Source organism: Onychostruthus taczanowskii, unplaced genomic scaffold (assembly GCF_017590055.1).
Source record: "Onychostruthus taczanowskii isolate IOZ18803 unplaced genomic scaffold, ASM1759005v1 scaffold1, whole genome shotgun sequence".
Lineage (NCBI taxonomy): Eukaryota > Metazoa > Chordata > Aves > Passeriformes > Passeridae > Onychostruthus > Onychostruthus taczanowskii.
The window spans coordinates 18605131-18620101 of NW_024496525.1; the positions used below are offsets into that span (position 1 = coordinate 18605131).

Sequence of the window (14971 nt, forward strand, 5' to 3'; positions counted from 1 at the left end):
GTGAAGATCAATACTTTACTTTGATAGAAAAGAGTCAGGTTTGAAACATAGAGATAAAACTGACACATTTTGTATAAATTTAATTAAAAATGCACCTTTAGTGGGTTGTTGCAAGCACAAAGCCAGCCCTCCATCTAGCTATCGCTCTGTCTCACTCTCTGTCTCTCTCTTCCCTTTCTTGTTCCTAACAGGAAGATCTCTAAATCTGCCTCACCAACAAAGCACCTTGTTTTATGATTTTTGTCTTGAAAGTTTAGCACTGAGGGAGCAGGATAGAAGGGATGTGAAATTCTAAACAGACCTTCTGCTCTCTCTCTCTGGTCCCATTCCTTTTGGTGCTGGTGGCTGGGGGAACAGGGAAGGAGCCAGCTCCCCAGTGGAGAAAGGAGGGGGAAGCAGCAATTTTTAAAAAAAATATATTTTAAAATTTTTAAAAAAAATTTTTTTAACCCAGCAGATTGGACACCCTGGGGCACTTTCTGTTTGGATCTGTAGCTTTCCTCCATTCCCGCCCCCTCTTCTTGCTTTGTTAAACTGAGAATTATTTTTTCTGACTACGCGTGCATCTCTGGTCCCTCTAGGACAGTGCTGGCTACAAGGCAGTGTCTTTATTCTCTCTTTTTCCTCCCCTGCTCCCCCTCATTTCTTCCCTCTCCCTAACCCTGCTGCCAGTGGGCACATTTGTCTTGTGTTTTATAATATGGCCCCTTTCACCCCCTTCCCCTGCATCTCTCTTTCTCTCTCTCTCTCTCTCAATCCTGTTTGGCTCAGTTCATTTTTCACTTGAGTGCCTTTCCTCCCAGACTTCCCTCTGCTCCAGCCTCCCTCTGCTCAACACCAATAAAACACACACAACACAGGTAGAACAAGGTGCCAGGGCTCAGTGTGACAAACGACTCACACACCACTCAATAACCAGGGCTGTAAATTGCCCTCTCTTCACCCTCTGCCGCCTTCTGGGGACAGCAGCTTGGCTGGGCCCTTGCAAAATTGGCTGACCTGATACAGCGTGGGATCGGGAAGTCCAGTGGGAATTGGACACTGCCACCACTGTGGCAGAGACTTTTCCAGCACTGTCTTTTGGGGTTGTGGGATTTTGTTTCTTTTTTTCATTCCTCATGGGGCCATGCAGCCCAAGGGTCTCCAGGGACTTGTTGGAAAATGGGGGTTGTGCCACTAAGGGGTGCGAACAACCTGCCTGGCCTACACACCACCTACTTAAGTCATATTTGTGGCCAAGAGTTTCAAGATTTGTTCCTTCCATACAAGCTTTGGAAGGATTTTAAAGGGAAGGATGATTCCTGAGGGTCTCTCTTCGTGGGCTGGCAGCTCTGGCTGAGCACCATGTCATCTCTGAGAGCAGGGCCTCCATGGCTGGTGTTGCCTGTGTCTGCACCAACCCAGTTTAAGCACCTCAGACACCTACTCTCTACTGCTAGTCCATGGCCTGGCCTTCCCTGGAAAACAGCATTGCCCTGGCTGCACACTCACCTTGCACATTGTGCTGCTGCAGTGCTCACAGGGCTCAGAGCTGTGCACTCATGTTCAAACAAACTTACTGGAGAGAGAAGTAAACCACCACCCGAGAAAAAGAGACCACCTGTCAAGGAACAGGCAAGGGCAAACAAAGGGTGACAAAATAAATGTGAACAGCACCTCTCACAAGCCATCAGCACCTGCAATTGGTTCTTCCTGTGTCTTTGAAAGCCCCATATGCCTGGTACATTATGGATGGTGTGGAGAAAGGGAGCGAGGGGACACTAAGGAGATGTCATTGGGAGAGGCTGGACAGAAAGAAAGGATCTAGGAGATAAGAAGCTTGACCCTCATACACAGGCCACGTGAGCTTCTGAAGAAGGCTGAAGGACAGAGGGGTACAGCTGCATATAACTGATGCAGCGGCAAAAAACCTGCATAACCTGCATGATGGGGCAGAGGAGAGGTGGTGTCTGCTTGTCTTTCCATGGCCTGGGTGATCTGGGGGTGTGTGTGTGGCTGTCTGTGGGTCAGCATGCAGGCAGTGCCCAGCTTGAGGGGCTTTAAGATCCAGTGGCAAGGAGCAATGTGCAGCTACCATACTCTTTGAATTCCATTGTGTCTGACTTTAGCTGTCAAACTGCAGTTGCTGTGAATTTTGCTTGAGAATCAGAAGATGCTGTACAGGTGGTGCTGAGTTTAACAAGATGCAAAGTGGGGTCCATGCCCAATGGATTTCAGCTGCCAACCCCTCTTGTCTTAGATAGTTGCCAACTCAGGCAGCTGTGTGTGTTTCCTGTTACTGGTTTCATTTGGCTCTGGGATTCCTCACCATCTCTCCCTAAGTTAATCTGTGGCAGTAATATATGTAGAACATCTAGCCTTCTACTTGCAGGAGGCTGCATTTCAGCTGTGAGTGAGGAGTGTATTTTGTAATCTTTTTACTAGTGCTTTAGCTCGTCAGTGTAAAAGGAAAATACTCGTCTTTGTATCGCCCTGTGTCTCATCCTGTACTGGTGTCTCTGCTCTGCAGCTCAGGCTGCTCAGCTTTACCAGCAGTAAAAGCACTTTACCGGCTGTAAAAGCAGAGAGATTCCTTGCTGAGCTAAAGCGTGATGGGTTAACTCTGTCAGTTTGTCTACATAATATCGGCTGGAATACCAGTTCAAGTTCTCCTGAGTGATTCGTGGAGGTGAGTGCTGAGGGCTGTTTCTCAGGGAATGCGCCAGGAAGGAGCGTGCCGCACAGTGCGCGTCTGCAGCCCGACAACTCTCGCGCCTGCTGCCTTTAATCATGGCAAATGAAAGTTTCTAAACAGCGGAAGATGCCAGGCTTTGTGTTCTGCCACCGGAGCTGCCTCTGCGCCGCCGTCAGTGCCGGTAATTGCAGACAGAAGCTGCTTTGTGTTAAAATGGCATCGGTAATTGAAACGGAATTCAGAATCAGGACCCTGCAGGCACCGCTCGGTGAAAGAAGAAATAAAGATCGTTTGGGTCACATCTTTTGTAATTTGCGTTTAATAATCGTACCAGGAGGTACATACAAAGGGAGAGGAGAGATAAGACACAGCCTGCTCCCCCTCCTCGCTCTGCCTTGCAGCCTTCCCACGGAACGGAGGAGCCTGGTGGGAGCGCCGCTCTCCCCCCGCCTGGGCTGGGCGGTGGGAGGGCTGCCGGCTCGCTCCTCCGCGGCTCGGGGCCGCTCGCTGCGGCCAAGCCAGAAGGAGAGAACGGCTCCTTGGGTTCGTGTTAAACTGGATGCTCAAGTTCTGGTCTTATGCTTAGGCTGAGGATTTACGGGCCCAGGTACTGGCTCTTGCCCAGTGGGTCTGGTTCAGCTCTGAGCATCAGAGGGCACTCCACTGGTTTGCAGTTTCTGAGTTTCCCATTGCAGTGGGATCCTTTTGGTATCTTTCAATGGGCTTCTGCAGTTATGCCTATACAAGAAAATGCGAGCTGTAGGATGTGGTTCATATTGAAATGTCCCAAATTTCTCCCACCACAGCACAACAAGGCTTTCTCTGTTCTCCTTCTGGGAAATGGAGTATTGCCTGTGCTCCCCACAAATTTCATCCGGGCTGTGCCTGAGAAGGCACAAGCTTGTGGGCATCAGCACTGTGCCAGGAGCCTGCCCATGCAGAAAAAGCCCCAGCAGCAGAGCCCATGTCCTTGTAAATTCATTTGTGTGGATGCAGCCTTGTGGTTTCCTTCTTGACCTGTTTGGTGAGTGACTTTTGATCTCAGGATATTGGAGTTACCAGGGAAAAGCCACATAGTAATAAAAATATTACAGAAATGCTCAGGAGAGGACTGTAGTACAAGACACAAAGATCATGTCAAAGACTGTGAGAAAAATGTAGATGCATGCTGAATGCAGGTAACTTCTGTTCTTTTTGGCTTCATGCAGTGCTTAGCTGATGCTTGTTTGGCCCTAGAAGAAGACGGATGCAGTCTCTCTTTCCTTCATATTAAAGTGCACAACAGTGCTTCTGCTGGGGCCAGTGCTGTTCCCTGTCTGCCTTTTAGGGCAGGATAGTGGGTGGGATGGCCCTTCAGACTAAGCTGGTACAGCCTATTTCTCTCATGCTCCTGGCAGCTTGTCATGGTGTGCTTCTGCTGGGCTTAGCATGGAGGTTGTGCTGAAGGCCCCAAAGAAGCAGGGTGATGATATAGACCTTCTCTTTCAGCCTCATGCTGGTCAGGAACATTCAGGTGTTCTTAGAGCACAAAGTGTGCACTCATAAGTTTCTGCTCTGAAGAAGCATCTTCATCATCCAACAGGGTTCCCCTTAAGCTAAGGCCCTGTTCCTGAAGGAGCTAAACCTGTCAGATAGCTCCACCATAACCTCTGGGGTGGTTGAGACCTATGACATCATCTAAAATATTAGAAACAGGATGACCTGGTTCTATGATCATATAGTACACTGATCTGCCCTGTGAGTTCCCTTAGCTTTGGCTCTGTTGAGCCTTGCTGTAGTGCAAATATAACCCAAATTTCTTCTTCAGTAAAAAAACCCAGCAACAATTTTATTTCTTGTGCCAAATCCAACCACAGGAAACACGTACCTAAGAAATGGCAGTTTCTATTCACATATATTCCACTTTGGTGATTTTAAAACCCAGTGATGACCTGGGTGCTACTCTAAATCCAGATGAGATGAACACATATGGAAGCAGAAACAGTCCATTCCACCCTTGAATAGTTGATCTCTTCACCAGAGATTTCTAGTCCATTATGGAGAACAAACTCGGCTGTTTATCTTTGTTGGTGTCCTGTTAATTTCAGTGGAAAGAAGCACTGCCTGGGTTTATTTCATGCAGTGTACATTTTCTCTGCCATTAGGCTTGGCTCAGGGACAGGCTTCATTGTCACTTTTGAGGATACAAAGGAGATATCTCCAACGTCCAGCAACTCCCTTATGCTCTGTATTGGTGCTGTAATCTCATGGTTTCCCTTGCACACAAACTCTGCATTTCTTCCTTAAGCTGTTTCTGGCAGCTCACCATTTCACAGTTCTCGCCTATGGCCAGGAAGAGCATCATCTGTCAGCTACATCTGGAGCTGCCATCCTACCTTCTCCCAGGGAGCCCAAAGGGTCCTTTTCAGAGGGCCAGAGCAGCAGTTGTTACAGGAGAAATTTAGGCTGGGGAGAGGTACCTTGACTTCTGCTAGTTGTATTTGCAAGGAAGAATATTGTTAAATTTTAAGAGCCAATATCCTGATTTTTATTTAGCCTACTGAAGGCTAATCATGACTTGGCATCCCCCTGCTCATATGTTGCCAGTAAGTACTCAGAAGTAAATACCCAGACACTTGGAATCAGATGAGGGAGAGTACCTGAAAGAGGTAAAGAGTTTCTCATCATGGTGGAGAGAGTGTCCATGCTCTGTGTAATTATATGCAGACACCCAACCTTTCCTTCTGCCTGAGAAATTAAGGCTGAATTAGCCTTTGGGTGCAGCAGCAGAACTGCTGGGGATGTCCCTAATTAGCTGAGGGGATCCATACATGGAACTGTGGATGCTTTGGTCTTCTCTCTCCAAGCCTTCCTCTCACTTCATACATGGCAAGGATTTAACAAGCATCACCACATTAATCCTGCTCCTTGCCAGCATTTCAGGAAGTGACAGTGTCCTGCCAAGATACCCAGGTGAGCTGCACTGCTGCATATGTATGGCCTTCTGACTGGGCACACATGTCCTACAGTGTCATCGGCCGTGGAGAGGTGCTGTGGCAATACTACCCTACTACTCTCTTTTCTCCTTGGTTCAGACTCAAATCCTCAGGTTTTGGCACCTCCACACTCTTCCTCAGTGGAGAATGAGAGATCTGAGGTGGGTGGTCACACGTTAGGTGATAGAGAAAAGACGGATCTTGAAGAGGAAATGAGCCCTTCAGGCCTTGCCTTGCTTCAGTAATGCTTTTGGGAGGCAGTTTTCCTGGACCTGCTGTTTGGCCCTCTGACAGCTGTGTCTCCTTTATGCTGTTCTGTTAGAGCTCCCTTTGTGTGTTGCAGAAGATGTCATTAGGAGGAAGAGGCCACAAAACTGTCGAAAACATCTTTCCTGTACATCTTTCTCACACACCCCTTCCATCACTACCCACACAGGGATTACATCTGCACTTCCCACACACTCACCTGGGAGCCCCATACACCCACGCCTACACACACTGACACAAATGCACCAGAGTCTTATTTTCTGTGTTCCCTGACCTTCCTTTCCTTTTCCCATCTGTTTGTTGAATAATTCCTGGCTAAATAACTTTCTCTGGGCAGCCCCTGGGCTGGGGCACAGGGACTTGCCCCCTCTCCCGCCTGGCTGTCCAGGGGGCCTTTGAACATGTGTTTCAGGGAGGCAGACACCAGCTGGCTGGGTGACATTTGCATAGTCAGCTAAAAGCCCATGAGCTGAGCTGGGAACGTCTGGAGGAGCCTGTGGCAGGATGGAGGGAAGAGGGAAGCGCTGGTCAGCTCGAGGTCAGCTGGAACAGATTTCTCAACAAACAGACAGATGGTGAGAGGAGATGAGGGGTGGGGGGAGCATGCAAAGGCTCCTACATCAAATACGTTAGTCACTAAATGCAGTATAAGTGACCAATGTGCCTATGGGCAAGGCAGTCACCATGCTGCTTCCTTCCAATCCCATGGGGTGGATGTATCGGGAGGACACAGGCTCTCATTTCTCTTTGTGCAAGGAAGGGGAACAGGGTGGAGCAGGGAAGGGGCAGGGAGAGGCATGGGCCTCTATGGGGTCCCAGTGCTGTGAAGCAGCAGCAGGAGCTGCAGGCTCCATGCACCCTCCTGCAGTGAGCCAAAGGGGCCCTGTTTCCTGAGCTCCATCCAGGCACCAGCAGGGCTGCATGACTGTGAGGACTGGCCCCCAGTTTGTCTGACCACACTGAGCTCACAAAGCATCATCCAGCTTGGCAGGTTTGGGACTGGGGTTTGCACAGTCCCAAGCACAAGGTACACTCCCTCATTGTACAGATCCCCCCCTCCCTGTTGTTCCTGCCTGCTGTTTGCCCCACTTCCCCCCCCACTCCAGCTAATTTCATTGGACTGAAAATAATAAAGCAATCGGTATGGTTTTGCTCCTACAAGGACATGTCTTTGCCATTCCAAAATAACAGCAAAACATATTTACGAGCCCCTGTGCTGCCTTTGCCCTCTCTGCTGATCACTGTTCCCGGCTGCCTGCCTGCTTTCATGCTCTTTTCTCTCTGCACAGCCCATTCCTCAGGACAGAAAATACACTTTATTTTTTCATCCCACAGCACCTTTTGGAGCACTGGAGAAAAAAGCCCTCCCTTGTCATGGGAATTACCCAGGCAGAGAGAACTGACGTTTGTCCCTAGTGCTTAGAGTGGCCACAATTGAATACTTCAGGATAAAAAGGCCAGGAAACGCTATAATGGACAATTAGGGGCTAAGCTACCCAGAGATTACTCTTTCCCTCCTTCTGAGGTGTTTAGCAGTTGCCACATGTCCTTGACCAGAAAGGTTAACAAATTACTTGTTGTCTTTAAAATCCTGGGCTTATATCCTCCATGTACCACTGGTAACTGCTAGAGGCTAGTTATGCTCTGTAATATGATGTATTCCCATTACATACCCTGTTTTGTTTTATTCTCTAGGAGAAATAGAAATGCAATGCATTTATGTAATTTTTAATGCAATTTGGGTTTTACTTTTTTTTTTTTTCCTAATGCTGTTGCCTAGATAGTGCTAAATCCTCTCCTAAGGGATGTGAACACATGTTACACATGTTCCCCATGATGACTGCAGGCAGACAGATGTTACAGGAATGTGTAAGGAAAGCTGTCACTCAGGCCAGCTAGAGCAGGGAAATTGCACATAAACTCCTTGTGTGTATGATCCCATCCCATGTAAAGGGGGTCTGCATGTTAAGCAAAACTGACAAGGTTCTGATGGCACCAATAAGACTTAATTGCCCTGGTATCACCTGGGACCCACACCCAGGAGCTTCATTTAAGCTCAGCTTGGGCCACTCATCACCTTCCTGAGCTGTGCTATAGTTCTGCCTCTCTCTAGCTTGGCCTCATTTCCTGATCTTAGCCCTAGGCTGCAGCAGTGTCTTCAGCCCCAGCTCTTGCTGCTCCTGATGGGACTCCCTGCATGAACCCTGGGCCTGCTTCATCACTTTGCCACGCTAGGGCCATGGGTGGGCCCTGTAACCAGCACAGCTTTGCCTCTGAGCACCCCTGCAGTTCTGCAGGACCATGCATTGATCGGTGAGGACACTGTCTGGGCTGGGATCATCCTTGGCTATGATCTCATGCCAGAATTTCATTGTCACTTTTACCTTGTCCTGGTTTAGCTTCATCACAGGTTTTGTTTGTAAGTCCAAGTAATGGTAAGTAATCTCTTTTCTCACAATTATATTCAGAGATTTCTAGTAGGCTAAGGATGGCTGATTTTCTTTTATAAAAGCATTTCCTTAGTTTCCATTCCTTTTTGATCTTCCAGTTTTGGTTGTTCCCTGTAGCCTTGAGATGCTGATGGGCAGAAGCCACTTACAGTCTAGACTATTGTGGGCAGTGGTCAATGGTATAATCCACTGCACTCTGAGCAGTAACCACAGAAATTCCCCTTGACTGCTCAGATCCTGCCTTCAACTTCCCCAGTTAACTGTAGAGCTTTTTAATGTAAGAACACCTGTCTGGAAGAAATGGATCTTATCTTTCAACACTGCCTGAATTTCTAACCTATTGAGTATTTTTGTTAACCCATAGTTTCTTAAATAATTGACTCCACCAAAGTACCAGGTCATCTGAACTCACCCCTGCTCCCTTTGCATTTGATCTAGACGTCTCTGTTCTGATACACTTGAAATGAGCAAGAGAGATGTCCTTTCCAGTCAGGAAAGTGTCATGCATGCCTGTTACAAGATAGAAACAGTACTTGTTATTAAAGCTCACTATATATGAAGCAAAAGGAAATGTACTGCCATTGTTTTTCTCAAAAAGTCTTGAATTTGGCCCTCAGGGCCTTATTTATCACTTGGAAATATTCACACGCCTGTTGGGATTTCATCAGAACACTTGCAAATCCTCCAAGTTTTCTGAGTTCTCACAGAGGAGGCTCTTCTGTCATAGGTGTAAGTTGTTCTGTTCTGTGCCTCATGTTTGTTCTCTAAACAGGGAAGAGAAATGTTCAGTGCAAGTGTCCCACGTGGTCGTCAGAAAGCTGCATTTGTGCTGTGTGGGGAAGTGTGGTGGGATGCAGTAGGGCTGAGGGGGGACTCACCACACAGTTCCCACCTGCCACTTGTTCTTGTTTGGGTCAGATGTGCTCCTCAGTCTGAATGCACCTCTGCACTCTGCTGCACTGTCTGAATTGCCACCAATGAAGTATGCAGGGAAGGAGAAAGTGAGGTTGTGCCAGCTCTCTCTGCATACACACATGGACCCCTTATCACAAACCCTGCCAGCTCCCAGAAATCTGAGTGCTTTTGTACCTCCAAACTCAAATGTGTGCTTCCCACTCTGTGGGCAGCTGCTGCCAAATGTCCAGCTCATGTTTTGTTTTATGAATCCCTTGCTTCTATGAGGCTTTATTATTATTATTCTTTGAGCTAAAATGGATCCGTGACCTTGTGGGAGAAGGACATCGGCCTGGCTGGCAGTGTACATGCTTTCTTGTGCTCACACTCTCCCTCCCCTCCACAATTACTCTTCATGCAGCACAGAAAATAAAGCATTCCAGCAAAATATGACTGCCCCTCTCAATGGGAGGTCACCAAGGCTTGGGCTAGCACAAGAAAAAGAAAGCCCAGGGAAAGAGCTGCTGCTTTTTGATTTACGTGCTGGCTGGGCAAAAGGAGAGACTGCTGTGCGCAAGGAAGGTACTACAGCAGCTGCTAATTGAGTAATGGCAGCTCAGAGCTGCGGAGAAGGTGGCAGGAGCAGCAAGAGAGACCTTCTCTCCTGGCTGGCAGGAGCCCTTGATTTCTTTTCTTGCCATGGGTTTGAGAGCAACAGGACAGGTCTATGTGTGGTTTGTGACATTGTATAGCACAATTGCTGTGCCTCTGCCATAGCCAAGTCTGCCCCTGCATTTGCCTCTTTTCCTCATGTTTCCTTTCAAGCCTTTCTCATACCTGGAAAGTTTTATGCACTAGTTGCATATCTGAATAAACAAACCCTTTTCTTGGCTCTGTGTCCAGCCCTTGGTGCAAAGAGTTGGGAAGTTGAATAGCTTGCCTTCTCCCTGTGCTGGGCATGGGATGCTCATCATGAGCATGCCCTTATGCACACTCCACCATCCTTCCTGTTCTCATCTGGACACTGGGGATTTAGAGGCTGAATTCAGCAAGAACTAAAATCACATCTACCTGCAGCTGAGTGCAAGATGCTGCAGTTGTCAGGGTTGTGCAAGGGGGATATGACATCTCCTGGTATGGCTGGGCTCAGACAGGGACCTGCTGTTCCTTGCTGCTGCCTCTGTCCACACTGAGCTTCAGCCACTGAAGTTCCTGCCTGAATGTAAATTTCAGGCACGTGTTCCACATGGCCACCGAGGTGAACATCATTTCCCAGCACTGGTAGTAATCCATTCCCCCCATGCTGAACCATATGCCTGATCTCAGGATCACTCTGGAGCTCAGATAGCTGCAACTGGAGAGGCAGGTTGTGGGCAAGACCTGAGCCCATGCCTTTGTCAGTTTTTCTGAACTCCACAAGTCTGGCATAATCATTCCCCTGAATTTGAATACTACTTTTCCACCTCCTCCATGGATGAGCAGATATTATTGTGATAAGCCTGTGTTTTTCTCATACTCTGGAGGAAGGCTATTACTGCACTAGTCAGAGAAATGAAGACATTTGTTTCTGGCTGTGAGGGATGCTGAGAGAGGGAGGACAGGCAGAGTCCCTCCAGCATCACTAGAGGTCTCTCTTTATCTGTATGTGCTTGTCTGCAGGCGAATGGGAGAAAAATATATTTGCTCAGAATAATTTCTTTATCTGCTTCTTGGCATCTCACAGCCCTGTAGAGCATGCTGGCTCAGGAATTCATAGGGCTGAGTTCTCCTTGGCTCAGTTTCTCTGGAGTGTTTCTGTCTGGGATCAGTCTTCTGCTGGTCAGCTCTCCCAAGCCCTCATCTTCTCCCAGCACCCTTCTCAGCATTTCAGGGCTCTTCAGCTGGGTGGCATCGATAGCCCTTTACCCTCGGTCAGCCACCCAGGCTCAGGAAGTGATTTGGCAAAACTGTGGTCTGAGCTTTCTAGGATCTAGTGAAGAGCTGGTCCTCACCCTCTGGACAGGCTGTCAGCAGTGTCTCAGCTTGCCCTTCTGTTCCCATGCCTCTGCAACTCCTGTGTGCTTGATGGGTGCTACAAAGTCCTCCACCATCCCAGCAAAAAGCACCAGCAGCAAAATATTGATGTTGTTTGGAGTTGACAGCAGTGGAAGGAGGGAAACTGTGTGACTGGTGCTAAGATTTTTGAATCATTGTTGTCCACTTTCCCATGTCTCACTTCATTGCAATGCTGGTGAACCACATTCTCAAACAAAATTTTGCTTTGGAGGCTTGGAATACAAGGCCTTCTCAAGGAGCTAGAGTATCCACTTTTATGAGAAACACTTTTGTCTGAACACTGTGGCTTGTTGTCCATGAACTGTTCAGTGGCAGGCAATGAGCCAAGTGTGGTGACTTCAGACACAAGCACTTCCCTTTGATGTGAGGGCCTGGGCCCAGCACTGTGATGAATGAAGTATCAACTGCTTTCGCAACATAGGAGGGAAAATTGCTTCTATAGAGTTTTCTTTTCCATATAGAGAGATATGGAACAGCCATCACTGTGGTGCAGGCAATGCCACAGCATCAGGACCCCTGCAGCAGTTCTGCAGGGTGATTTTGTCAAGGGCAAGAGTTACCCAGCCTGTAACCAGACTCCTAGCAGGCAGTAGCTAGCCTGGCCTTGCAGGCACTGGATATGCCAAAAGCTGCCTTTGGAGTGTGCAAGTAGACTTCATGTGACTTCAACCTCAGCCCTGCTGCATGTTGAGCTTGCGTGTCCCCTAAATAAAATCACTAGTAGCAGGGGTGAAGGATGTGCTGCAACTTTTCCTAGCTCTGCCCAGCTCTTGGGCTCAGCTTGTTATGCAAGGTTCTCCTTTATTTTCTTCCTTCTATTTTTCTTTTTATTTTTTAGGGTGAGAAATGGATGAAATGTTTGGGCTTAAATAAGACACATAAGCATGAGGTAGACTGCAAAGCCAGACTGGTTCTCAGGGCTCTGTCAGTGCTTCCACAGTCTCTTCTGAGCTTACTGCTGGTTTAGCCCTCTTCACTGACACAGGTTGCAGCTCTGAAAGCCCAGACCAACAGCCTTGCTGCCAGCCCCCAGCATGACCTGTAGCCCTTGGTGGCAGTGATTTAACAAGACAAGACATGTGGATCTGGAAATTCTGGAAATCTAGGCCTGGTGGTGGGAAGTGAACTTAGAGAATCCCTGCCATGGCCTAGAAAGGTGAAAGTACTGTAGACACAGGTGGTGCAGTCTGCTTGCACGTAGTAGAGATACTGATTTTGGGATACAACTGGCCTCTTGGAAGTCTTTTTGACTAAATCTTTGTCTTGTTTTGCATTCAGCAGCTGTTCCCCCTGATATATCCTTGCTGAACTTCCACTGGGCAGAAAGATGGTCAATTCATGACATGGCATATGAGTGGCTTGGAAAACATGAAGAAATAGAATGCCTGCAGCTTTCTTGTGATGCATTTGACTTCTGAGCCCAGCAAGACAATGGTTGAAATAGACTGGTTTGTTCATCAATTGTTTCATTTTTATACTATATGCTCCTTTGCTCTTGTGCTTTGCTCTTGTGCTGCAGCAAAACCAGTGAGATTGTAATATTCCGTGCCAGGAATATTTTCTAAGAAGAGCTAACAAATGCCTGTCTCTCATAGATAATGAAGGTAGACATACCTGAGTCCTGGTCCTCATGGTGAGGTCCTGCCATCTGCTTCTCCTAGCTGCATGTGAATTTATTATTCTACCCCTCTGGCAAATTTGCAGAATTGTTCACTGCTACCTTTGCATCCTGCTATGGGTTCTTCTGTGAGGAGCACTACAAGGTGAGATGGAGCTAGGTGTTTGGAATGCTGGAATCCTGTGAGTGTGTGGGGCCTGATGGTGACAGTGACGTGGAAACCTGCCTTAATGCAGTGAAGAGGGAGAGAAATTATGCAATAGCTGTGCACTGCTCTTCTGTGCTTGTTCCTGGAAGGGTGAGATGCAGTGGACCAGATTTGGTCTTGCTTGGTCTCTGCAGCCCAGAGAACTGCTCTGAATTAGGAGCAGAGTGGATGTTGGGATGTGCTACTGTCATTTGTCTTTCTGATAGATTTTTCCCTTGGATAATCTCTGAGAGAGCTTAAAAGGAGAAAAATGGTTCCTAGGGCAGCTTTTCGTCTGCATACACATAGCCTCACTCAGGTCAACATTGGGCACATTTGCAGAATCAGCCAGCTTAGTAAAGGCTAAGAACATGAACATAAACTAGATCTGCAGAGGAGGGGCGTACTTTGGTTTCCCAGGCAAGAATTCTTGCATGGAGGCCACTGTGTAATAGCCAGTCCAAACATACCTCCAAAAGAACCTCTGGCAAAACATTATGTCAGATGATATCCTTCACTGTCCTGGGGATTCCAAACTTGGTGTTTGGCCACAGTATGCACAGTGAAAGAGAGTCAGTGCTTGAAATACAAAGATCGTCCGAATTTGTTGCTTGAGAAATGGACAGCTTCCCAAAGAGAGAGAAACCAGTACATTAACTGAGATTCAAGATCCAGAAAGGATGGACACAAGGGATGCGCCACATCAGTTCTTTTTAACATAGTGCACTGGTACATAAAACCTGGGTATATTTATCCTGTCACCTCGCACCCACCAGGGAACTAGAAAAATTGCCAGATATGTTGTGAGCTGGGGAAAGAGAGGATTGTCACCCACAGACCCGGAACTTGCCTTTCTTTACCTGCTTTCAGTGCAGTGTGGTTTATGCACAGGTGTATTAATATACCTGTTATGTATGAGAGAAGCAGAAAGTGACACCAGCTGCTGCTGCTGGTTTCAGTGGGATTTAGGAAGCCTAAAAGCCTGGCTGTAGATCTATTTAGCCCTACTCTGCTGTGTCCTTGCATATCAGATTACTGTACATGTTTGCAGGCACACAGGCAATTATCTGCCTGCATTTCATTGTGTGCTCATGTGTTGGTAGCATCTCCATGCACCCGAGCCTCTGCCTGGGGGTACAGTACAGTGCTGTAACCAGGAATGTCCTGGAGCCAAAGCTGCTGTAGTAATTACAGCAGATAAACTGCTCTGCTTGAGGGTTGCTGTCCACACCAGACTGCAAGGCAGGCAGCCTGGCTTTACTACTGAAGTCTATTCATTTTAATAAGAGGGACACCCTGTGTTATTAAGAAGAGTGTTTATTACTGTCGCAGCACGCTGACAGCAGCTTCCATCATCGTTAAAAGGCAGATGTGGGGGAGGAGGGTAGGAAGCGATCTGCTCCTGTCTCAGAGGGTAGGACCGAGCTGGTGAGGAGGCTGAGGGCTTCAGGGCTTTCCCCCAGACCCAAAAGGAACTTTCTAGGAGAAAAGAAGCCTTCAGGGAGGATGGAGAAGGAAGTGTGGGACCCAGTTCAGTCTAATCCTCAGGTTCCAGAATAAATAAAGTCTGTTCTGTGTGGGAGAGAGCCTTACCTGCCTCACGCTGTGCAGGGACTGGAAGGCTGCAGGAAGTGGTAGGGAAACTGAGGAGGGCAGCAGCACTGGGTATTTGCTGGGAGAGGAGGGTGTAAGATGTGTGTAGGATGCTCATGTGGCTGCTTGGTCCAGGAGAAAAGTCTCAGCACCTTTCTTTGCTCTCTTATTTAGTGGTGGCACCAGCACTGAGCTGTGTGGTTTGTACAACCCTGTCTGGGGTCCCTCACCTGTGACATGTGAGAGGACACTTTAGTG

General features: G+C 47.8%; 1 protein-coding gene across 2 annotated transcripts in view; it reads left to right on the plus strand.

The window, feature by feature from the left end:
* Positions 1–12652, plus strand: part of IFT43 (intraflagellar transport 43) — a 63545-nt gene extending 50893 nt beyond the window's left edge. Inside the window, exon 9 of one of the 2 annotated variants that reach the window (XM_041397585.1) lies at positions 12597–12652. In XM_041397585.1, the coding sequence (XP_041253519.1) occupies positions 12597–12623 (27 nt within the window). In that variant the 3' untranslated portion in view covers positions 12624–12652. Of the gene's footprint in view, positions 1–12593 lie in introns of both variants that reach the window. The other variant, XM_041397576.1, reaches the window with a different exon arrangement.
* The last annotated feature ends 2319 nt before the right edge of the window (positions 12653–14971 follow it).